This window comes from Equus caballus, chromosome 19 (assembly GCF_041296265.1).
Source record: "Equus caballus isolate H_3958 breed thoroughbred chromosome 19, TB-T2T, whole genome shotgun sequence".
Taxonomy (NCBI): Eukaryota; Metazoa; Chordata; class Mammalia; order Perissodactyla; family Equidae; genus Equus; species Equus caballus.
In genome coordinates, this window is record NC_091702.1 from 802,742 (window position 1) to 828,121 (window position 25,380).

General features: G+C 46.5%; 2 protein-coding genes across 50 annotated transcripts in view; both read left to right on the top strand.

Moving 5' to 3' along the window:
- The window catches only part of LOC138919032 (ATP-binding cassette sub-family D member 2-like), a 333,145-nt gene that overhangs the window by 182,103 nt on the left and 125,662 nt on the right, over positions 1 to 25,380 (top strand). For 39 of the 49 annotated variants that reach the window (XM_070242944.1, XM_070242945.1, XM_070242959.1 and 36 more), the window contains 2 exons: positions 684 to 809; positions 4,575 to 4,624. The gene's annotated coding sequence lies outside the window, so the exon portion shown is untranslated. Of the gene's footprint in view, positions 1 to 683; positions 810 to 4,574; positions 4,811 to 5,925; positions 6,109 to 25,380 lie in introns of those variants that run through there. The other 10 variants (XM_070242950.1, XM_070242963.1, XM_070242949.1 and 7 more) reach the window with 5 other exon arrangements.
- LOC138919017 (heparan sulfate glucosamine 3-O-sulfotransferase 4-like) overlaps positions 7,087 to 25,380 on the top strand; it is a 98,556-nt gene continuing 80,262 nt past the window's right edge. The window contains exons 1-2 of the mRNA XM_070242930.1: positions 7,087 to 7,319; positions 7,401 to 7,985. Of these exons, the coding sequence (XP_070099031.1) occupies positions 7,087 to 7,319; positions 7,401 to 7,985 (818 nt within the window). The remainder of the gene's footprint in view (positions 7,320 to 7,400; positions 7,986 to 25,380) is intronic.

Sequence of the window (25,380 nt, forward strand, 5' to 3'; positions counted from 1 at the left end):
GTTCTCTGGAGAACCAAGGAGATTATCTATATATAATATATATTAATATTGCTATATAATAGAATATATAATCCATTGTATCTATATTTAAATTCATTTATTTAGTTCTATAAATTACATATATACACTCAAAATTTATATATGAAAGAAACTTTGGCCTCACCCCTAACTGCCTAAAAGAATTTAAGACAGAAGGCCTGTTCCAGGAAGGAGCTGTCAACGTAGGGAACTCTAGATGTGGTAGAGAAGAAGGTACCTAGCCGGGCCCATTTTACACAAGTTCTCTCTCATTTGTTTAGAGATGGCCCAGCAAACATTTGGTTTTCTGTCTCCTTGTGAATTGGCTTCCTCCTCTTTGAAGTCCCAAACCATGACCCCCAACCCCGCGCCTTTGTAAAATATCTAAACCCTAACCATAGGCCTGGCAGACACGCTGTGGACTGAGCAGCAGCATGAAGACCAGGGTCAACCTGATGACATTGTGGGTGGGACTACTGGCTGTTTGTCCACATCCTTGTCCTGGGTGCCCAGGAAGGCAGTCACCCAGCAACTTGCAGTGAGGTGTGGCGTGTGACTATGTTTCAGCCAATGCAATGGGAGTGGAAGTGGTGTGTGCCATTTCCAGGTTGGAACTTTTGAAAGCAGGTGTGTCTTCTCCGTGTTCCTTCTTTCTCCTTGTGCAGATTGGTTGCAGACAATGATACAGGCGTCAGGAATGGCGGAGCCAAGAGACGGGAATTCACGGGTGACTGACACACCCTGTGGAAGAGAACCACCTGCCCAACGCGAAACCCACCTTGGCCTGTAAGGTAATCACACATAAATTTCTACTCTCTGGTTATTCTTTTTCGGGATGTGCTTGTTATTTTCTTAACTATTATGGAAATATTTCAAATATGCAGAAGAGTACATAGTATGACCTCTATCTCCGGCCCCAATATCCAGAAAGAACAGACGTTCAATTCTGCCCTATTTGCTTCTGATGTTGCATTCATTTGCTGGGGCTGCCATGACAAAATGCCACACGTAGGGTGGCTTAAACAATAGAAATTTATTTTCTCACGGTTCTGGAGGCCGAAGTTCAAGATCAAGGCGTTGGCCGGTTTAGTCTCTTCTGAGGCCTCTCTCCCCGGCCACTTCTCCCTGTGTCCTCACACGGTCTTCCCTCTGTGTGTGTCTGAGTTCTAATCTTCTCTTCTTACGTGACTATCAGTCACATTGGATTGGAGCCTACCCATGTGACCTCACTTGACCTTAATTACCTCTTTAGAGGCCCTCTCTCCAAATACAGCCCTATTTTGAGGTCCTGGAGTTAGGACTTCAACATATGAATTTTCAGGGACATGATTCAGCCCACAATGATATCTGTGTTTTTAAGAAGCAAAATGTTGCCGTCACACCTAAAATTCACATTTCCATCCCGTTCTCCTCCCTCTCTCATCATAGGTATCAGTATCCTAAAATTAATTACATTCTTTATGATTCCAAGAATATCCATGTGCATGGCTCCATTAACAAAAGATTACATTTTTATGCATAGTCAAGACATACATGTGTATGTCTCCATTAACAAATTCTTACATTGTTATGCACTTAAAAAATGTACAGGAACAGCATCACACTGCACATGTCCTTCTTTGATTCGCTTTGGGCTATAAATGGGGAAGGAAAAACAGCAGCCGAGGGTAAGAGAATAAATAAACGGCTTATGCATAAAAACCCAAAAGGACAGATTTCCAAGAGCGTCGCGGTTGGTGACCATGTGGAGGTTCTGGGAGAGAGGTGGTTCTGGGAGAGTGGTTACCTGGAGAGGGCGTGGAAGCTCAGTGCCCTTTCCCCATGTCTTGCCCTATGCGTCTGTTCCATCGAGCTATTCCCGAGTCATATCCTTTTCTAATAAACAGGTAATCTAGTAAGTAAGAGGTTTCTCTGAGTTCTGTGAGCCGCCCTAGCAAATTCGTCGAACCGGAGTAGAGAGTCTTGGGAACCTCCTACTGACAGCCAGTTGCTCAGAAGCATAGGCGACAACCCAGACTTGCTGTTGGCACCTGCAGTGGGGGCAGTCTTGTGGGGCTGAACCCTTAACCTGTGGGGTGTGATGCTGTCTCTGGGTTCATAGTGTCAGAATCGAGTTGAATTGTAGGACACCCAGCTGGTGTCCCAAGAATTGCTTGTTGGTGTGGGGGACTCCCCCGACCCCCAACCCCACACACATTGGAATTGGTACCAGAACCCAGGAACAAACTGTGAAAGATAAGCGTCTTAGCTTGGGTTCCCATAACAAAATGCCATAGCGTGGGTGACTTAAACAACAGAAATTTATTTTCTCACCATTCTGGGGGCTGGAAGCCTGAGAGCAGGATGCCAGCATGGTCAGGTTCTGGCGAGGGCTGTCTCCTCAGCTTGCATAAGGTCCCCTTCTCACTGAGTCCTCAGATGGCGGGGTGTGTGTATGCGTGTGAAGAAACAGAAAGAGAGATCTCTTCCACTTCTGATGAGGCCACAGTCCTATCTGATTTAGGTTCCACCATTATGACTTCATTTTCACCATAATTACTTCCTAAAGACCTTGTGTCTGGACATGGTCACAACGGGGGTCAGGGCTTCCATTATATGAACTGTGGGGAGACAGAATTCAGTCCATAGCAATAAATAAAGAGCAAATAAATAGAAACAAAGGTTTGGCATTTATCTTTATCATTTCCTTTCTTCCTGACTTTACTGTCTCGCTCTTTGTCTAGCTTCTTGAGCAAGCAGCTCGTTGGTTTCTAATTTTTCTTTTTAGATAAGTATATTGAAGGTATCTTTCTTCGAAGTATTGTTTAATTCCGTCCACCAGATTTTGTCATGTAGTGCTTACAGCTATAATATTTCCTAAGTTCCATATGAGATCCCTTTCAACGCAAGGTTCTATAAGTTCCCGGCCATTATTATTATTTTCTCATCTGTCGCTCCTTTTACAAGTATGTAATGTTCCTCCTTGTCACCATGTTGGTTTTGTCTGGAGCCTTACCTCCAGATTTCTATAGATATACTTTTTTATTGACAAGTAAAGGACAAAATGAGGAAATATCTTTGCTATATATAAGCGTGGTATCAGTCTACACTCCTGGGACAGTGTAGACTTCTAATCTGTCACTTATCCACCTTTGTGAAAAGGAATTCTAATATTGGCTCACTGAAGTCATTTTGGTCAACAGCAGAGGAAATTGATAATATGTATGTTTTCATCAGTCAGATAGTCCATGTTGTGCTGTATTCACAACAAACTCCTAAGTCTCAGCTAAAAATAACCAAGGTTTATTTCTCAAACATGCTCCATGTCATCAGGGGCTGGCTCTGTATTATCCTTGCTCAGTCTGGAGGATTGAGTAGATGGCAGCTAAAAGATGCTCGATCCAACTTCTTGCACAACTGCCAGGCAGGAAAAACACACTCCCACTGTTTGCCAAAGGTTCTGTCTGGAAGAGACAACCTCACTTTTGCTCAAGTTTCATTCACCAAAGGCTCACAGAGCCACCTCTGACTTTAAGGGGCCAAGAAGATACATCCCTTCTGTGGGCCAGAGAAGAGCCGACAATATCTGGTGAACAGCAGTAATAATAACTATACACTGTGCTCTATTGTGCCTTCCAAAGCTTACTTTTGCTTTTTGTTTGTTGATTTTTCAAAAATTCCCTTCAGTTATGTGAGTTACCATAAATCCTTCTAGTCAATTTCTTTAATAAGAAAACTGAAGTTAGCCAGAGTTAGCTTCTTTCGCTTAAAAAAAAAACTAAGGCATTAGATTTGGCGTTATAAATGTCACTGAGCGGCTTAGGAAAGTGAACTTCAGTTTACACCTTGGGCTGGTTTTGGAGAAAGGGTACACACCGATTTTTCAAGGATAAGGTTTTAATAGGAAAAGAAGCAGGGCATGGCATGAGCCAATATTTAGGTCCGAATAATTACTGGTGGCTGCAGCATGTCAGGCAGGGAGCCAGCTGTTTTTGCATATGCTCTCTAAGTCAATTTAATTCTTTATAAAAACAATATGAGGTGAGTCTTACTATTCATCACTTACATATGCAGAAACTGAGGGTCAGGGAGGTGAAATGACCTGTCCGAAAGTCACTTAACTAGCAAATGATGGCTTTGTTTCAACTCCATCATCTGATCAGGCAGAGGTGAAAGAGAAGAATGCAATGTGTGCTTTTGGGTAGTGGGTACTGTTCGGTTTGGCAGGACTGTGGGATACATGCAAGGCGGAGGGGCCCTTGAGTGCTAAGGCAGAGAGTTGGAGTCTATCAGGTAGGCAGTGAGAGGAAGGTTTCTGCATCAGAGAGGGCACTGGTGGAGCCATGCCTCAGAAACATTGATCTGCTATTGTCCTCTACGATGAAGAGAAATGAGGCACGCTGGAGGCCTGGAGACCAGTTGGAGGAGCATTGTAAAAACTCTCATAGGCCTGAATGGGCATGGGTGTTGGCAACGGAAAAAGAAAAAAGTATTCTATCAAGTCTCCAGACGCCCAGGGAATTGCTGAACGAAGTCTGAGTTCTCCCTATGTAGATAGCTCGTACTTTCCATTATAGGTTTCTCAAGAACTGGCTCCCAGAAAAAACCTGGATGGAGAACAAAACAGGTAAGTGCCCAAGTGAGAAATCTACAAAGCTCCTCTCCCCAAAAATCACCTCTTCCCCATCAGTTGTGGGGCCTAACATTTCACCAACGGGGTTCCGTTCTTTCAAGAGTCTCTTATTTAAGTAGGACTATCTGTGGACAAGAGGGAGAAGCGACACTGGGAAGTGTCCTCATTAGCAGCATCCAGGCAAGTAACATAAATGTATGAGGGCACTCTGGGGGGGCACCGTGAAGAACAGGGCACATGCTCCATGTCAGGGGGGCCTCTCGGTTCTGGCTGAGGGGCCCAAAGTTGCAGGATCTACTATTTCAGCAGAAACCTCATAGCCAAATTTTTTGGGAAAGTCCTCAATTTTACAACATTGCAACCAGTTTCAACTTCTTAATATCACTGCGCTGGCCACATTCAGCTCTTAATTTGTTACCAGTTTGCCACCTCTAGGTTAACTGTTAGTACCATTTTATCAAAACCTTTCCAAATTTGAAAGCACATCTTTAGTAAAACTAGCTACAGAGCAAGTTCATTTGGATTGCCGAGAGCTGGGATAGAGAAGTCTGGGAGCCGGGCAGGGACTGTAGGGAGGCCCCTGGACCACGTGCTGGGCATCCTGGTGCCTTAGCTTTGAAAGGGAGATGGACGACAGCAGTGACAATATTTGCTGCAACCGGGCCCTCCTGGGCGACCACCCAGAGCTGGGCTTGGAGCCGAAGGAGGGATGGGCAAGCTGTGCTGCTCCCAGCTCCAGTTGGCCCCTTCCCATTAACATTACAGGAGTGCAGTTGCGTGGTGTTTGAAAAAGCATCCCTAGTTCCACGAAATGATTTACAGGACACCAGACTCTGCATTTCAGAGGTCTCCGGTGTACCATAAAAAATATATTCTAAAGGAACAATCTTTATCTGAGCTGAAGCTGCAGTGAAGGAAGCTCACGTCCAGCTGAGAGCAGCCGTGAGCTTCTGTTCACTCAGGGAAAAGTCTGTGTTCATGTTATTGGAGCAACATTTTTTTCTCTCTTTGGCACTAGGTATCTAGTTAATATTTAGACACTATATACATTTTCTTTCAACTGTTGTCCCTGTTATGTGATCAAACAAAACCGGAGATGCCAAGCACATCAGCCCTGTAGGTGAAAGCAGACCCTCCAGGCACCCAGCTGTGGCTAGCAGGGTAAACAGGACTCACTGGAGCCAGCCTCTGGGAAAGACTGGCGCCAGGTGCGTGCAGGGCCAGCCCCTGCCCCCAGGAAGCAGAGTTCGCTGGAGTGCCTCAGTTGACTGCTCTGCCTCTTCCTGCCATTCCAGCCTCGCGTTTCCTCTACCTCCCTGAGCAAAAGGAAACAGGAAGCAAAGTCTAGTCTTGAATGTTCCAAAGCCTTATGATGTTTACCATTCCCCCCAGGAGAGGGAGGTGAGGGCCGGAAATCTCTCTGCAAAGAAGATACCTTTTTTTTTTTAATTCAATGAAGTGACGCACAGACACAGCAACACAACTTCTCTCTGCTTCTAAGTTGTTAAGAGCGATGATAGTCTCAGTCTATTTTAGTCCAGGGAAATCCGAACTCCTTTAGCCGCAATGGCCCCCAAGGGGCGCATGTGCATGTGTGGTTCAGGGTGTCCAGGAGGAGACAGCCTCTCCTTTTGGAGCAAAAAGCATAGTCAACCGGTGGCGGGACAGAGGCAAAAGCTCTAGGGCAAGGAAATCTGGGGGTTTGTGTCAAAGCTCCACCAATCAGGAGCTTCAAGCTAAGATGGGGAGGCTGGAAAGATGGAAGTTGGCATGGGAATCCTGGTATGGACAAGAAATTCCTCCTGGGTCAAAGGCAGGAGGATGTCCAGGAAGGGAGAAGGGCGGGTCATGGATGGACCGAGTTTGCTTGGAGTCCCATGAGAAAAGGGGAAGCGAGAGCTCACCACCTTGTGGCCCCCAGCTTCCTGGTGTGCGGCTCTGGCGGCAGGTGTGGGGCTCTAGTCTCTGAAAGTATTGGGAGAGGGAAGGAGAAACTGGCGTCCCAGGCTCCCAGGGGAGGGGAAGCACGCGGGGTTGGGCGGCAAACCCCTCCAGCGTGAATGCGTTGCGGGGCGGGGGGCGGGGGGCGGGGGGGGCACGATCTCCGCTTTGCCAGGTGCCCCAGCCCTAGCGCACGCCTCCGTTCCGCGTCCCAGTCCGCAGGCGCGCGCGAGGCGCACTCACCCTTCCCTTGGCGACGCGCGGGGCGCGGCGCGCGCACGGGTCCCTCCGCCTCCCCTCCGCGCCTCTCCTCTCTTCCGGCCGAAAGTTAGCAGCGGGGAAGGAACTCGGGGCTGCAACAGCGCGCGGCGGCAGAGGCTGAAGCGGGAGCCGCGGCGGAGCCGGGAAGCGGGGGCGCTGCAGACGGAACAGGTGCAGCCGGCGGGTCAGTGAGCCCCCCCTCGTGGGTGGTGTAGGGCCACCCGGACTCCGCGGGAAGAGTGGGGAGTGGGGCCATGCAGCCGGGCTCTCCCCTGGCGCAGCGGGACAGCGGCCAGGGCCGGGGGTGCAGCGGCGTCGCTTCACGCAGCCGGGGCGCCTGGGCGGCGGCGGCGGCGGCTGAAACTATGTCCGGGCAGCGCCGGGGGCTGCCGCCGCTGCCGCGAGCCGGGAGCCGCGGTGGCCCAGTGGCCCGCACCACCTCCGCCTCCGCCTCCGCCTCCAACTCTCACCGCGCCGCTGCCGCCCGGCGCCTCTGCTAAGTGGCCGCCGGCGAGCAAGTTGCTTTTTTGTGCACCTTGTCCCTGTCCGTCACCTACCTGTGCTACAGCCTCCTGGGCGGCTCGGGCTCCCTGCAATTCACCCTGGCGCTGCAGGAGCCGCCGCGCGCCGCCGCCGAGCCCCCGCCGAGCCCGCCGCCACCCTCTCTGCTGCCGCCCCCCGTGCGCCTCGGCACCCCCTCGCAGCCGCCCGCGCCGACGCCGGACAACGCGAGCCGCGGGGAGCCCCCGGAGCCCTCCGAGCAGCCCGCTGCCCCCGGGGCCGACGGCTGGGTGTTGGCAATCGGCGGCGGGGGCGCTCGGGACACCTGGCTCCGGACCCTGCTGGCCCCTGGCGAGATGATCACTGCGCCGAGCGCGCTGCTGGAGTGTGAAGCGCAGGAGACCAGCACCACCGACGAGGAGCTCGCAGGCCTGAGAGCGGCCAACGGGAGCATCGAGAGGCGCGGCGCCCTCAGCATCCCCGACTATGGGGAGAAGAAGCTGCCACGCGCTCGTCATCGGGGTCAAGAAAGGAGGCACCCGCGAGCTGCTGGAGGCGATCCGAGTCCACCCGGACGTGCGGGCCTGCGGGCCGTGGGCATAGAGCCACACTTCTTCGACAGGAACTACGAAAAGGGGCTGGAGTGGTACAGGTAGGACTCTGGGCTTGGCGCAGGGGATAGATGGGTGGGGAAGACCCAGAGGGAAAGCTGCGGCTTCCCACGCCCTTCGATATCCAGGCATCTCCCCGAGAACCCTTCGCCCCACGAGGGCTCTGCGGACCCTGGCGGGCCTGCTCGGGGGAGCGCGGAGAGGACTGGAGGCTGGCCAGGGATCACTGTATTTCAGGGTTAGGGGAGCTGGTGTCACACTGCCCTGCCTGCCTCAGGCTCCTCACCCAGGGAGGTGCTTTCTGAAGCTACCTAGCTCCACGCCTGGGAATCCCCAGCCCAGGTGCCCGCGGGGTGTTTCCCAGCCCGGGCTCTTGTGGGGCTCTGCGCTGCTGCGTTGGGGACGCTAAGGCATGAAGCAGGATAGCTAGATTGACTGAAGGGCTTTGAGATCTCCTGGAATCTCTCAAAATCGCCCTCAAACGTATTTGCGTCTCTGGAATCCGACTTTAGTATTTTCAGGTTAGAGCAAAATGAACAGGGAACAGTTAAAAAGATGATGCTGGCGAGTTTTGGCTTGCTAGAAAAGACTGAGGATGTTCCCCATCTCCAGCAACCCCGGGTTGCTTTGGCATCAGGAGCATCAAGGTCTGCACGACAGTCGGTGCCCTAAGAGTTTTTACATCCTGCACCCCTGCCCTTTCTAGCCGTCGCCTCCTTGGCAACAGATTAGAGCTTCTGTCTTGTGAGATGTTCATCTCCCTTGTCTTCCACCGTCTCCCAGCGGTGAGGGAAAGGAGAGGAGAGTAGAAAGTTAAGTGCAGGTAAAATAACTTAGTGATCCGGCTTTCTGGCCCGCCGTAACATTTAAAAAACACTGGAGCAGTTGCCCAAAAGGCAAATCTCCTTTACTCCCCCCCCCCCTTTTTATCTCTTTCTGAAAAACATCTGGATGGCTGGTCCCATCTCTGTTGCGTCTCAGTAATTAATTGGAATTGTCAGACAAACACAGGCTTTGTCAGCTAAAGTGGTATTATCATCTTCACAAGGCCAATAGGTAAAATAAGGATTGTTTCCTGACGAGTTGCCTTGCTGTTGAAGAGATGTGCTTTCTAAGTTTAAATTGTAGCCTGCGACAGTTTTAGAAATAACCTGACTTCAGAAATATATAGTAAATGTGTATTATATAATAATATATATTGCTATATGTATTATATAACATCTATTATATATGAATATATAATATGTATTGATTGATTTCTTCCGCTTTAGAAAATACGCCTTATGCTTTCAAAGCTTGAGAAAAAGTAGACTTAGGCATAAACATTCCAGCAGGTTAAATGGAAACAGCAAACGTGTCTGTTAATGTCTCGTCTGTTTCAACAGACGAGTTGCAACATTTTAGGAGGCTTCAAACAGCCCCTTCCTATCAAAACAGAAACCAGTCAATGCCTGCTTGAACTGGAAAATCAGTATTTATAACATTGCAAGTCATGGCTTCGAGTTTGCGATTATAATTAAAAAGGTGTCAGGATGATTAATGCAACAACAGCAAACCAGAGAAGGAAGGGGATGTTTGGGAAGGTTTCGGTTGTTTAATTGTTGGTTGTAGGAATGTTCTGATTTCTGCTGTGGGGCAGCTTCAGCCCTATGAGGGTCACTGTGGTCTTTTCCAGTTCTAATTTTAAAGCTGTGTATCTTGTGAGAAGTGTCAGATGCCATTTGGGGGAAAGGAAGGCTTGAAGATCAGATCTTTCCAACGTGTGTTGTGTTGCTTTGTGGCAGCTGGAAATAGAGATGGGGGTGTTTGACTCAGGTGACTTAAAATAATGTTGATGACGTGTGCGTGGTGGAGTGTGTGTCAGGAAGTCCCATCGTAGGGTCCGGAGAATTTTCTGAATGAAAGGATAGAAGATGCCAGATTTTCTCATGTTGTTTTACACTGTGGCTGGGAAAGGAAGGTATGAACCGGCCTCGCTGTCATGACATGGCTACTGAAGATGTCATTCCAGCTCGGTGGTACTCTCAGCCATCACTTGTGGTATTTGGGCCTTGTGGTATTGGGTGTCAGTATTTGGTAGCCACCTGTAGAACTGTTCCACTGGAGAGGTGTGGACAGAACTGGATCCTCTTGATCCTCACTTCAGAGGACCATGCGGTGTCTCTGTGTCCTCGATCTGCTACGCCAGTGACTTGCCTGTGGGAGACCCTTATGCTCAGTGGTGCCGATTGGAAGTGCGGGAGGAGAATCTGTCTAACACAGAGGTAATCATTAGCCACCCAAACCTGGCTGTTGAGAAGACTCCCAGAAACCCGTTGGACCTGCAGGAGCCAAGTGGGCTGGCACTGGCCTTGGACCGCTCTCCAGCCTTATGAGGGACAGCAGTGCTTTGAGGACATTTGTGGGAATTTTACTTGCTGCACCTCTTCAGGCTCCTCTCTCTCCCATGTAGGAAGAGGGGATGACAACCTCACTCTATTGTGGAAAAGGAAACAGTGGCATTGATTCAAACCAGTAACAGAAACTCTTCCTCTTGGTTCCCTGGTGCAACTGCGTCTTTTCAGTGGTGGCATCACTACTTAAATGGTTATACCACGTATTCTGCCTGAAATCTTACTCTACTGTTTAACTGGTTAGAGATCCACGGGTTAATTAAAGGCTTTGATTTCCCCCCATATATTTATTTTGTTTTTGTTTTTCTTTTCAGTGTGTTTCCCAATAGCCTACTAATTCTGCTAGTGTTTCTGTTCTGGTTGTGTTTTCAGCAAGAGGGAGAGCGAGAAGAAATTGGGGCTGCTCTCGGCACAGCTGGCTTGGGGTTTCCTCATATCCAACTAGGCAGCCCTAGCAGTTTTATTTCTGGTGTCACTCCAGCTGTGTCTAAATCTGGGTTTTGCTTTCTTCTGTGCTGTTGATCTAACGTGAGTCAAAGACACATCTGAGTTGAGAACATGTGCATTGGATTTTCAGGGCAGGATGGACTGATGGATTAGGATGTGTGTGTTAAAGCTATGGAGAAGCAAGCCTCAGTTGGTGGATGGACAGAGGCCAGTGATTAATAAGTGGGAGTAGATTAAACCCTCTATTCCTTCCTCTGTCCACCCCCCAAATAAAAGGGTAAAGCCAGAACACACCTTTCAGTATGAGCTGATACACTCTGGCTGGGCAGAGACCTGAACTCTCCTAAGGGATGGGACCTTGTGGCAGGCCAACTGGCTGCCACGGCAGAACTCATCAAAGTGACAGAGACGACTCGAGCTGTGGCCTCCCTCGTGGTTTACAGACTGAACAGTAACCGTGACCACTTTGCTCTGGGAGCCACTCAGCTCCAGGGTGCTGAGAAGGGACCCTCCACGGTTTCCAGTTGTCTGCAGTGGTAGCAATTAATAGGCAGGTCCCGTTGGCTGGGGGAAAATAACTCAGGAAAACAGCTTCAGTCATGCTCATGCCACACAGAGGAAAGTGGTCAGCACCATTATGCGCATGTGGTATTTGGAGAGAATGAAAGAGGACAATGGAAAGGCGCTGGCATTGATTGAATGCCTGTGATTGTGGTGGTTGGTGCTTCACAGACATGTTATCACATCGGGGTGTCATGATGAGGCTGTGAGTTAAACAGCAACATTCCTGGTTTACACTCCAGGTGGCTTCCGGAGGGTGAACCACTTGCTGAAGGTTGCTCAGCTGGTCAGTGGTTGAGTTGACCACATCTGTCCAATTTCACAGTGCTGGTTTCTTTCCCTGTACCACGCTGCCGCACAGAAAGTACTAGAATGTGTTTTCCTTCTTTCATTCAACAAACACTTAATAACGTTTACCGTGTGCCCAGTACTGTTTTAGGTACTGGGGATAAAGTGGAGAAGAAGACAGAGGGAGGACCTGTTCTCGTGGAAATGGCATCTTTTAGTAGGGCGTTAGGGGAGACAGCAAACAAACGAGTCATTCTTTTAACCTTTTTAATGTGGCTGTGGAAAACTTAAAATGACGCTTGTGACTCCCATTGCATTTCCACTGGGCAGGGCTCCTGTAGAGCAGTGCTTTTTAAACTTGAAATGCACATGGATCACCTGGGGTGTTGTTAACATGCAGATTCTGATTCAGCAGGTCTGGGGAGGGGCCTCAGACTCTGCATTTCTAACTTCCCAGTTGATGCTGATGCTGCTGATCCCTGAACCTCACTTTGAGAAGCAGGAGTCTAGAGAGTAATTGGGGTGTGTGTGTGTGCATGCACAGATGTTATTTTAAGTCAAATGGTTAGGGGAAACCTCTCTGTGGAGGGGATGTAAATGAAGTGAAAGAGTAAGATCCTTCCATGTGGAGATCTAGGTGGAGAGGTTTCCAATAGAGGGAACAGCAGGTACAAAGGCCCTGAGGTGGAAACAGCCCTTATGGCCTTACAGAGTGTTCTTTCATTACTTCAAAAGCAAGGTGTTTGTAGCTGGACAAAATTGGGTTTTGCAACTTACTAGTTAGATGGTCTTGGTTGGATAACTGATTTAACATCACTCATTTTCAGTTTGTTTATCTGAGAATAATTCCTTCCTTGCAGGATTGTTGAGAGGAATAAATGAAATAATAAAAGTGAATGTATTTTCTAAGCAAAAAGTGAGTATCCTAGACCAAAAATCCAAATGGACTCAACTGCTGGGTTTTTCCATTTCTCAAATCCTTTTGGTCTCATATGCCTTACCTTCTGTCACAGCTGTCTTAATAGTGAGAGAAGAGTCTGTTATTGGGGGTGTTTTTAGGAAAAGTCTACTAATGATTGGCTTTGCAGTCTACATCTGCTTAACCTCTTAAACCAAGGGTCACCAACTCACATGCCTTCTGGGCCCACAGCGATTGTATAAATGAGTGAAATAGACCAGGTGGGGAGAAACTGGGACGCACATGCTCTGTCTAAAGGGGCAGCTACGCTTTTCCACGTGCAAATGTGGCATCAGGGTTATCAGATCTTCCAGTTGGTAAGAGAAACTGGAAATCCAGTTTTTGATGTGAAATTATCTGGTGTTTAATGTTGGCAACAGACGGAAATTTCTTCTGAGCGCAGTGTGGGCCAGCACTGCAGACAAACAAAACCCACCTGTGGGCTGGGTACAGCCAGCCGGCTACCAGTCTGTGGCTCTGGCTTAAACTCATTTCGGAAAGTAACTGGCACACCCGTACCCTTTGTAGTTGTCAGAATTGTGGCTTCTGTGTGCTGTTTTAGGTTAGAGTTTTCCTCCTTTGCAGATTTTGCAAGAGCGTGGGGCAAATACCTCCCAGATACATTGCAACAACAGCAAAAGGAGCTGGGTAGAAAGAGGAACATTGAGGCAGAAAAGGACAATTCCCCCCAAAATTTCCCATTTGTTCCCAATGAACATTTTCCAGAAGTTGAGAAAATTTTCAGCTTTTCACTCATTAATGAGGCAGTCCCCTATTTGATCCATATTGATAAACTATACTTATATAATAGGTTCTGGTCAGGTAGATTGAGTAAGACCTGAGAGTTAGAAAAATTGGGTTCTGGCTTTGCCTTGCCCCATCCTAGTTCTGTTGGGCGTTGGGTTACTTATATTAAATTGTTTCTTTCTCTCCTTTTCTTTTCTTTTCTTTTTTTCTAAATCCCTGTTTCTTTTCTGATGAGGTTGTATTGTCTCCGTAGGGCCCATTCGCCCACTAGAATGCTTTGGTTCTGGAGCAGACATCTGTGTTAGACCCTTCAGAGGAAGCACGAGAGCACTGTAGGAGCAACATTATTTGGAGCCTGTTTTTGTATCTCTGAGTCAGAATCCACTGCATCCTCCTTGTGTGACCTTAGACCAGTTACTTAATATCACCAAGCCTCCAGTTTTTTGTCTGCAGAATGGGCTCAATGTTACTTACTTGCAAGTGATTATGTGAGGGTGAAATGAAGCGGCCCTTAAAAAGTGCCCCCACGCAGAGTGTGTGACATGATGAATTTCTTCTTCTCCTTCTCTCCTCTCTCTCCTAATTTTCCTTTTCCTTTGCTTTTCTCCTTCATTTTCCTTCAATTCCTTCCTGTTATCCTGCCTATCAGTATGGAGGGCCCTACAGAGAAAGCTGTAATGCATTTTTCATTAACAAATCGTCTTTCATTTCAAGATTATGTCTGAATGAGGGATTTCAAACCCTGAAGCGGCTCTTAAGTAGCTCTCCAGAGAATAATCCAAACCAATTCCAGAATTTGGTCTACCGTGACATGAGCCGAAGGAGGAGAAGAGTCTGATTTCCTGGGGTACCTGCAGCCAGCCTTCTCCACTAAGGGGACGGGGTATGGAAGGGAGCAGGCTCTCGGGGCTTTCCTGCTCACATGTTCTTGAGCCCACAGTAGGAATGGAGGCCGCCTGCAGTGGAGAGGGACTGAGGCATTTAGAATGCCGAGGGCATGCTTTGCCTTCCATTTTTCTGCAGAGCTGAAGGCACTGGAGAAGGCAGGACTGTTCGAGAAGACCCCGCCAAACTCCCTACGTTGCGATTTGGCCACTTTCCCTGGAGTTCTCTGGCCATCAGAACATGATTTAATTATTTTAACTTTTGTAAATCATACCAGGCATTTTTAGTTTTAAATTGAGTCAGGAGAGGGGCCTTGAGACTTTAGGTGAATGAGAGATTGCTAGGGTTGTGCGTTAGAGAGTTTTAAAGGTTTTGGGTTTGCATAATGGATGCTATTTCTGAAACTGATTGAACCACCGATCTTTCAAGTCATCTCTTGATTCCATTGGTTTCTGCGGCTCGACAAGCTCCTCTATAACTGTTTTGGGAATTTCAGTCTGAAATTATAATTCACTAAGGGAGCTTTTCAGCCCATCTTGCCATTAATTAAAAGCAAGCGGTTGATGATTTTTTTCTTAACACTCACTAGTTAGGGTTGCCTGCCTTTACTTTTTTTTTTTTTTCAGTCTTTATTTAAGAATGTGTAAAGCATATTTACAGGGAAACAAAGCAACACATCAATTAGGCAATACTTTTTTGGTTGTGAATGATAGAAATTGAGCTTAAATTATTATAAACGAAAAAAGATGCTTTATTGGCTTATGTAATTAGGAAGTCTGTGGGGTAAGTGGCTTCAGGAAAAGCTGAATCCAGGGGCTTGAATGATTTGACAAGGTCTCTGTCTCTTTCCATTCTTTGCCAGGTTTGTCTCTACCTTGCCTCATTCTCAGATAGGTTATCTCACTACATTTTAGGCAAGATGGTAAGCAGGAACCCATACAAACATTATATGTTTATTTAATTCTTTTGGAAGTAATATATATTTTTTAAATTGAGAGATTTATACTTTCCCCCAAATTACAGAATTGTTAAATCTCATTATGGAAGTCTCTAGTGTATTGTTTTTTTCTGCATTGTGTTGAATTGTAAATGCTATTGAAAATTCCAGAAATATAAAATTTTCTAAATTTTATAGTCTCTTTTCTTGGTCTCTTGAAAATTTTCAGCTAGCTCTATTCACGTAAAAATACCCTCAACCAAAAGCAGTAGTAAACCATAGAGAAGGAAATAACTTCTCCATTAAAAAAGGCTCATATGAAATGACCACACATTCAAGCAAAGCTGAGTTCCCGAAGGCCAAGAAGATTCCGTGATGGATTGCCTCTAAAGGAGAAGCGTAGACCCATATTTTCATGAGTACAGTTTTGCTGATCTAAAGATGTATGGGCACACTGAACAAAGTACTTTACTTATAAATGTAAGTTCACATTTGTGATGTCTGATCACTGAGATAATTAATAATGAGGCTACATGAAACTTAGGGTAGATAAGTGATTTGGAAAAAATTTTTCTTAAGAGCTTCTGCAAGAAATTCCTGGAGATGCCTGTGGTCCAGGTTGGGTCATGTGCTCATTCCTAAAGCTGTCGTTGTGTAGTACCCTGATCGGGCCTGGCTGATGTAGCCACCCCTTTGGCCTGGAGTGGTGGGGGGAGTAAGCAACCAGGGCTAATCCCATTGAGACCATAGGGAATAGTTTCCCCATGAAGATGAGGTGTTCGAGGGTTCTGTTGCTAGAAGAAGTGGGGACCAGTCTAGCCACATGTTTATTAAACCTATAAAGATCTACTTGGGACAGGTGTATGATCTCTCTGAGTATTTTAACCCAGAAAGAGGGACAAAGGGTTAATTTTGGGAGGTTCCATGCACTTGTTATTTTAGTTATTCATTCATTTATTTATTCATTAAACATGTATTGACTTTCAACTTTGTGCTGGGGCAGACATGAATCAGTCATGGCCAGTGATCTGAAAGAGCCTGCAGAGTGGAGAAACGGACAAGTGAATGGTTAGCTCACAAAGTAATAAAAGTCCTGACACAGTGGGGTTTATTCCAGGAATGGAAGGATGGTTCAATCTTAGGAAATCTGATAATTTGACTTATAATTTGACTTATTCTTAATACGGGTAAATGAGAAAAATTCTGTGAATTATTTGATGGATGCTAAAAGGCATGTGATTAAATTAGCATCTATTTCTAATTTTTAGAACAACTCCTAATAAAGTGGGATCTTACCCAAAGCCAGCATCATCTTTTTTTTTTATTAATGTTATGATAGATTACAACCTTGTGAGATTTCAGTTGTACGTTATTGTTAGTCATGTTGTGGGTACACCTCTTCCCCCTTTGTGCCCTCCCCCCACCCCCCCTTTTCCCTGGTAACCACCGATCACATCTCCTTGTCAATATGTTAACTTCCACCTATGAGTGGAGTCATATAGAGTTCATCTAAGCCAGCATCATCTTTAATGGTGTAATACTAGAAACATTCCCATTAAATCCAGAGCAAGACTAGAATGCCCATTATCATCACTATTATTTACCATTGCTCAGTAATTAATAGATGATGCAGTTAGATACAAAAAAGAATAAGAAAGGGGGAGGTAGAATTATCACCATTTGCCAGTAATTTCATTTCTTTTGGAAAATCTAAGATAACCAATCCCCCCAGGAATCTATTAGAAACAATAATAGGGTTCATTAAGGGCACTGATGAGGAAATTACTATGCAAAATCTGTAGTTTTCCTACATGCCTACCCCAACCGTTTTGAAAATATAATGAGAGAAAATATTCTATTTATAGAACCAGCCAACCAAACAGAATAACTTGAAATATATTTAGCAAAAGTTGCAAGGGACTTGTAAGAACCAAATTTTAGTACTTTATGGAGGGCCATCAAAGAAAGAGGAGTAAATGGAAAGTGACCTCTTTCTCTTGGCTGGCATGTCTTTTTTCCATCCCTCCCCCCTCCCCCCCTCCCTCCCTCTCATCTTGTCCCTGGCTCTTCCCTCCTCCCTCCCCCCTCCCTCCTCCTTTGATTAGAGTTCTTTGCTGCTAAGTTGAGGGTGTGTTTGAGAGTGGTCTGAAAGTATTGGTTATATGAACGTGGCGAAAATGTTATACTTCATGTATAAAATTCCCTTACTTTCCACATTACGGAGAAGATGGTAAGACAGCTGTTACTGTTTAGATTCATAAACAGTGGGGTGGGTGCTGATTGTTTTCTATCCCAATTCAGGGGTGGTAGGACTGTGCCAAGGTGTGGATTAATAGTTGAATTGGTGTAAATCAGTAAATTTACATGCACTCCTGTTGTTGCAAAGCAGAAGTCCAGTCAGGGACAAGTGATGGTTATTCTCAATGGGACAGGGAGATGACGGTGTAGATGGGAAAGAATAATGGTGGCGGTGGTAGTGACAGCATGGTGATAGACACATATTGTATTCCTGTGCGTGTGCCAGGCTCTGCTCCAAGCAGTGGAGTCATTCAGTCTTCAGAGGACCTGGCGAGATAGGCGCTGTGATTTTACAGGCGAGGGAGCTGAGGCACAGAGAGGTCAAGTAACTCGCTCGAAATGTGGAGTTGGCATTCAGACCCAGGTGTTTGGCCACAAACATGCAGCATTTCCTTTTATTTGTTTCAAATCTCTTTCCCACTGGAGGTGGTGTCTTCCAGCATCACGGGAGTGAATAATCACTGCTGGCGTTCCCTTCTAGGAGCTTGTGATTTTCTGCATGCAGATGGACTGCTTGCCTACCAGATGGGCTAATTGAGGCGGTCTCGGCCCAGCAGCAAACTGTGGCAGTGGCTTCCATTCTGGGACCAGGCTCATTCCCACTGTTCCCTTCTCCTGAAATACTCGGCCCCAGATCCTTAAACTACCCTCGGCTCCTTATCTGTCCTTCAGGTGTCGGCTCAAATTTCAGCTCCTGGAAAATACCTCTCCCAGTTACCTAATTTAAAGACCCTTTTCCACGTCTGAGCTTGTGATGCTGTTTTATTTTCTTCAGAGCATTTACTGCTTTCCAAAATCATGCTACTTAGTTACTTCTTCCTCACCAGAAGGCAGATTACATGAGAGTGGGGGTCTTGTCCATCTCGTTCCTTGCCGGTGCCCAGAACAGTGCTTAGCACCCAGCAGGCACTCCGTCATGGTAGTTTATTAATCACTAATTCTGAATCAATGAATTAATGAATGGAAGGAGGGCCTGCTGTGTGCTAACTTTTCTTGCAAAACTCCAGGCTTCTGAAAAGAAATGACACTCAACGTTTCTTGGGAACTCTGGCTAAGAATTGTTGTCAGCTCTTTCACGTCCTATTTTTGCAAGACTATTTTGGGTACAAGAAAGAGAAACCCACTCAAACAAACCATGTGGGCTCAGCAGTCTCCCACAAGCTGCCTGCCGCACAGGACATCACCTCCTTTATTCCTCACTGCAGCCTCGTGAAGTCGAGACTTTCTCATCCCAGTGTTACACAGAAAGTGAATGTGACCTGGAAGGGCGGGCAGGAGTCCCAGGGTCACACAGCAGGCTGGCACAAGCCAGGTGTCTTCACTGTAACGTGGCTTTTGGTTCCTGGCCTTTGTTGCTGATGCTGCCGAAGTTTTAGAAGAGTTCAATTACTCCCGATAGACCGTTATGCTCTAAGAGTGGATTATGTTTCTCTAAATGCGTTATCGAAATTACATAGTTGGCATTTAACAATCAAAACATTACGCTGAAGTCCGTGTTTGATATGTCACTCACTGTAGGTACAGGGGCACCCTTCCCGGTGCCTCCTGGCTGAGCCTTCTGCAGGGGGCTGGAGGGTTGGGAGTCGCTGGAGCTGAGGAAGTATTTGAGCCTAACTGCCTGAGCGCCTCTGTCACAGGGCAGTTGGACTGTTTGGAGCCATGTTGTGTTTTGAAAGAAAAAGCTGAACCTGAAGTCAGAATTAAGGCTTTGAGTCTGAGTTCTGTGTCTACCTTGCCTTGTGCACATAGGTAAGTGTTCAGCCTTTGAGCTTCTGTTTTCTTATCTCTCAAACGGGAGTACCAGTCTCTAATAATTCCGTGGTGCTTTTGCAAGGATAGAATGATGATGCTGTGCTGGGATCTGCTTTGTCTACGTCTGTTAGTTGTTATTAATCCATGCACGTTTTCGTGAATTCCCCCAGGTAACTGGTTTTCTGGAATATTGCCCTCCAGGGAGTACCTGAAATACAGGACGAGCATTCTTATCATAAAGTTAGATTAAGAAGTTTAATTTACAGAAACTATTATACACCATGGATATCAAACATCATGAGGGCAGACTGCATAAAGATCCTGGAATTCTGGAGAACCTCTGTCTGCATAACTCTTTCACCCAGCTCAGGACCACTGATGCGTCATTCTTTTGTACTGAAAACGTAAAGAGCGGTGGGGTTTCTCATGTATGCCTCCAAAAAGAAATTCTTATTTTAAACAGTGCAAGATGTATTTTAGATCCTGTCTATCTTTCCATTGTCTGTGGCCGTGGGTCCTCTGATTCTCTCAGAAGGAGGACGGATGCAGGAACCGTGCATTGCACAATTTTCAGGACAGATTTCATTTCCAATGCTCACGTTCGCCGTAGGCTCACTTAGATTTCTTATTGGTACCTTTACTTTTGAGTTGGAGGGTACCATCTATGTAAGAACACGTACATACCACGGTTAGAGCAATCCTACCTTCCCTTCAGTTTGCAGAAATCTCAGCTGTCTAGCAAAAAGGCATATGCAAATTGTTTTATTTTCAATGGCTAAAGATTGGAAACCGCCTCAGTATATATCAGTATGAGACTGGTTAAATAAATTATGGCATGTCCACAGAAGGGCTGCAATGCACTGTTCCAAAGAATGGGACAGCACTGTGCTGATAGACATGAAGCGATCTCCGGGGTCCATTGTGGATGACAAAACCAGGGCGCAGAGCAGAGAGTGGTGTAAATCCTTTACACCGTGAACTTCTCTTTTTAAAAAATCATATGAGTGTATTTCTTCAACTGAAAATAGGTAATGGAGGGGCCGGCTCCGTGGCCGACTGGTTAAATTCCTGTGCTCCGCTTCAGCAGCCCGGGTTTTTGCCAGTGTGGTTCCCGGGCGCAGACACGGCACCGTTGATCAAGCCGTGCTGAGACGGTGTCGCACGTAGCAGGACTAGAGGGACCTACAGCTAGAATATACAACTATGTACTGGGGGTCTTTGGGGAGAGGAAGAAGAGAAAAAACAAGATTGGCAACAGATGTTAGCTCAGGTGCCAAGCTTTAGAAAAAAAAGTAAAAAAATAAAAATAGGTAATGGAAAAGAGTGAAGATTTGTAAGCGTCTAAGATATTTTAGCAAAAACGTCCACCAGGAAAACTCGGTTGTCTAATGTTGATAGTGTATTGGTTTTGCTTGAGAATTGCGTGCTGAGCTCTCCCAGGGTGGAGGGAACCCTTGGGGATCAAATAGGCACTTGGAAAGAGTTCACCTCTGAGAATGTCCACTTCCGCCCAGTCTACACCTAGGGAGGACCTGCGTCATTCAGTCATACTTAACCCATTTAGAGGCAGCCTCTTTAAAGCTGAGTTATGCCAGTCGGTACATCTCATGACTAGAATTATGATCGGCTTCTAGGGTTGCTGATCATTCAAGTGTTTTATGGAAGACTAAAACTGGGGAAAAACACATGCACACTCTCACACAGCCGTGCACGCACTTTAAAATGATAAAGTCAGTATTTATGACTTCAACATTATGGACCTCGTGGAAGAGCTGGGGTGGGCTTGAAGAGAGGGGGTTTGGCTCAGCGTGGAGACCCTGGAAATGTGTATTAGACACTTCACAGCACTTGTCACCTGTATTTAATCCTACTCTTCTATTCTGATTGGATTTTCGGTAGGTTTATGTTCAGGTTTTAGCGTCATTCTGACCCAGGCTCAAATCTCAGATCTGCTAAATCCTAACTCTGTGACCTTGGGCTAATTGCTTGGCTTCTCTGAACTTTATTTTGTGATCTTGCAAAGTAGACAGTGTAATACCTTTACTATAAGGCTGTTGATTGGGTTAAGGGAGATGAATTATACAAAGTGCCTAGCCTCATGGCAGCCCCTGGTAGATACTGATTAATTGATAAGTGTGTCTCGTTATTATGATGTTCTGGGAAGAGAGGCCTTCTGTTAGGAAGGTGTTAGTGGGAATTAAAGAAGATCTCTGCAAGGCTGAGAGGGCCAGAGCAACAACACTTTCAGGAACAAGGAATCAGAGACCCAGTGGGGGAAGCAGCTGTACAAACCAAGATTCCAGAAGAATTTCTCACATCTGTTTCTCAGTAATGATAATTAAATTTAAAATCCTTGAAATGTCCTATGGAGTTTGGGAGGGCATCAAGGAAGAATCTGGAGAGATGGGGCCCCACTGAGGAGCCAGGCTGGGAGCAGCAAATCAAGGAATTCAGTGGGGACAATAGGAGTTCCTTTCTGGGATCTCCCTGAAAAAGTATCGGGACACAGTACTTGGAAAATGACCCCATACATCTAATGGTGTGAAAATCCTGTGGTTTCTTTTATTGGGCACAACTTCTGTACGTATGCATATCAACCCTCCCAAATCCCAGGCTTCCTATACGCTTCATAGCACACCTGCCTCATTCTGATCCAGGAGATGCAGAAGGCATGGAACACATTCAGCTTCCCTCATGGTGCCAGGAGTCCCATCCCATCCTCGTTTGATGAGGTGTAGTTCGGTTTAACAACACCACCCGGGCAGACAGGGAAGCGATAGAGAGGAAGTTCCTTTCTGGGATTTCAAACCCAAAGACAGATTTCCAAGTACAAATTAGGGATATCTCGTATTGTAAGAGACTTGAGGCTTCAGATTCTCACTCATCTCCTTTCCCTTCCTGTTGTCATGGGGACTTCTTTTCCCTGAGTGATTACATCTTGCACTTTTTGTATTGCTTCGGGACCATCGAGTCTCACGTGGGACATTTTTCACCGCTCGTGGTGTAATACACAGAGGTAATTTCTTTCAAATCATCTTTGCTTGAAGTGGTTTTCAATGACTTCAGAAGAGTCAGAGAATGAATGGAGGACCGACTTTCGAGCCTCGGGTCCAGGCATGGAGCATCTCCCCTCAGCCTTGCCAGAGTGTTAAATGTGGGCTGTTCAGTTGCACTGATGGCACAGAAATAGACAGCTATCCATTTTATTCTCTTGTTTGACCATGAAAGAAAACATTATGTAATGCTATGATCTGTTTAAGTCTCTTCCAGATCACTTTTGAATGTTTTATTTTATTTCTGAAATGGAATGTTGGGATGTTTTCATCAGAAGGGAATAGCTATTATTTCTCCAAGGTGGAGGTTAGTTGTTGCACTGGGGAAACGGTTAGACAAAGCAATCTCGAGGACAGGGTGGTGGAGTCTAAAATTATGCCCTGTGTGTTGCACAGGCAGCCTCTAATAGTTATCTATTTTCAGTGTTTTTCAAGGCTCTTGCATACGTGGTGTTTTCTTTCCTCTTGTTACTTTGAGCTCAAACAGTGAGAAATTTGACACTAGAACACTTTCTTGGGTTCTTTGCTTCTTGTTTCATTTTATTCCTATTCTTTCCTTTCCCTCTCTTCCTCTTTCCTTCTTCCAGTCCCCCCTTCATTCCTCCCTCCCTCCCTTTCCCCTCCTCCATTCCTCTCAGGATGGGGCCTCCAAAACCAGCTTCAGGTTCAGTAATTCACTAGAAGGACTCACAGAACTCAGAAAGGCTGTTATAGTTATGGTTTATTACAGTGAAAGGATGCACACTAAAATCAGCAAAGGAAGAGGACACGCTGGCCAGAGGCCAGGAGAAACCAGACCCGAGCTTCCAGTTGTGCCATCCCAGTGGAGTGGCACAGACAGTGCTAATTCTCCCAGCAGTGGTGTGTGACAAACGTGCTGAGTGTTGCCAATCAGGGAAGCTCTCTGAGGCTTGGAGTCCAGGAATTGTGTTGAAGGTCACTTGTGTAGGCCTGGAGTGCCCACATGACTGACCTTAGCCACTCGGACTCCAGGTCCTCCACCCTCCAGAGGTCAAGCTGATATGGGCTGGCCCAGGGTCCCAGGAAAACAGAAACAGCTTCTCATTGTCAAACACATTGTTTGCATAAACTATTTGGTGCGGTCCAGTGTCCCAGTATACAGAGACACTCTTATCAGGCAGCATATTCCAAGGGCTCAGAGGTTATGTTCCAGCACATGGTCAAGGGCCAGTCCTTTCTTTGGAATGTGCAGGGTTTGGGCACCCCACGCCTGCTGAGCAGACCCTTTAACGTGTGCTGCCATCCCAACACGACTCGAGGTCAGGCAAGTCCAAGCTGCTGGGAACGTAAAGATGCTTCCTTGTATTATATGCAAATCTGAGAACTTCCTTGGGACTAATAGAAGATTTACTCTTCTCTCTTGGCCGTCCCACAGTGAGTAAACAATGTTTTTAGGACCTACTTTGGAGGGAGAAACCTTTTCATAATGTTTCAAAGGAGCAGGGAGTGTAATCATTTTGCTGCACTTCCAATTGGCCTCTCCTGATCCAAGATTGGGATAGAGAAACGTCACAGAATCCTTAAGCGATGTGACTAGAGATGGCCTGCCTTCTCTCGGAATCCAGGGAACATTTCAGTCACAGCAACTGGATCAGGCTTTCCGTTTTTCAAACTTATGTCTTTCAAACAAATATTGTAGTTTCCCCCCTCCTTTGGTCTTCCTCTCACTCCTCTCCCTGCCCTCCCAAACCCTGGGGACCAGGTGAGCATCAGGAAAAATTGCCAAGTGGGCCGCGCTTTTTGGAGGCGCTTTACTTCGGCTACCTTTTTACATTGTATGAGTCCTTTCGACACATGTCTGCTCAAATCAATTGATATTCTCATCCCGACCGACTCATTTGATGAGCCACATTGATATGCCATCTCTTAGGCTGACCCTTGTAACTCTGCCACCAAACCATAGGAAATGCATGATTATTTTCATGCTAACAAGCCCCGGAGAGCAACAGGTGTTTCCTTTTCTAGCTTTTCACAGTGACACCCATTGACCTTCAGCTGACATTCTGGGTGTCACAAAGGATGGTCAGAACCTGGGTGATCCCATGGATCTCTTGACACCCTGAAGAAGCCTCAAGAAATGGCTTTGCCAGTAGTCTTGTGCAGTCTCAACCGATCTAACAATAACAACAACAAAACCTCAAAGGCACCCCCCTGCTTGAGTGGGATCAGTTAGATTTCTGGAGGGAGGCAGTGTAGCTGGGTTATCAGAAGCCGTGTGTTTTAATTCTTGGTCTTGCTCCTGCTCCTTTCTAGCTGTGAGACCTTGGGCCTGTCATCTACCCTCTCAGGCTTTCCGTTTTCTCATCAGTGACACGAGGGTAGCAATAGTACCTACTTCCTGGCATAGTGATGCTGATTAGGAGGATAGAGCATGTAAGGCTTTTAGCAAGGTGGTTAGCACACGGGAAACAGCCATACAATGGCAGCGTTATTGTTGGCAACATTCGTAGTAATAATAAAAGTAATACATTCTGATGCAGCCGTGGATCACCACACCTACCTTGTAAATTTATGGGTGAAAGGTGCCTTCCCAATAGATGGTCTCTGAGATCCATCCCATGTAGGGAATTTCTAGAACCTTCTACCTCAGCTTCCTCTTCCTCTAGGATATGGGGAAATGGAGATAGTGGATGACGTTTTTTAGAGTTTATCAAGATGGAAGCACTGCATCTTATTATTAAAAAAAAAATGGTGATGTGAGATACACTTTTTTTATCTTTGGTGGTTCTTATTATTTTTGAGGAAGATTGGCCCTGAGCTAACATCCGTGTCCGCCTTCCTCTACTTTATACGTGGGATGCCTGCCACCGCAGGGCCTGGCAAACGGTGTGTAGGTCTGTGCCTGGCATCCGAGCTGGTGAGCCCCAGGCTGCCGAAGCAGAATGTGCAAACTTAACCTCTGTGCCACTGGGCTGGCCCCTCTTTGGTTATTATTTAACTGAGTAATCTTGACTCTCTCCATCCTGAACCTGGGTTCTGATAACTGGACTTGTTGGATAGTCTCCTCATCAAGCATCTCGGTGCAGGGTGACAGGGGAGTCACCTGTGTAGTGAACAGGTGAGGGCAGCAGTCTGCGCGTGAGTTAGGCTGGGCTC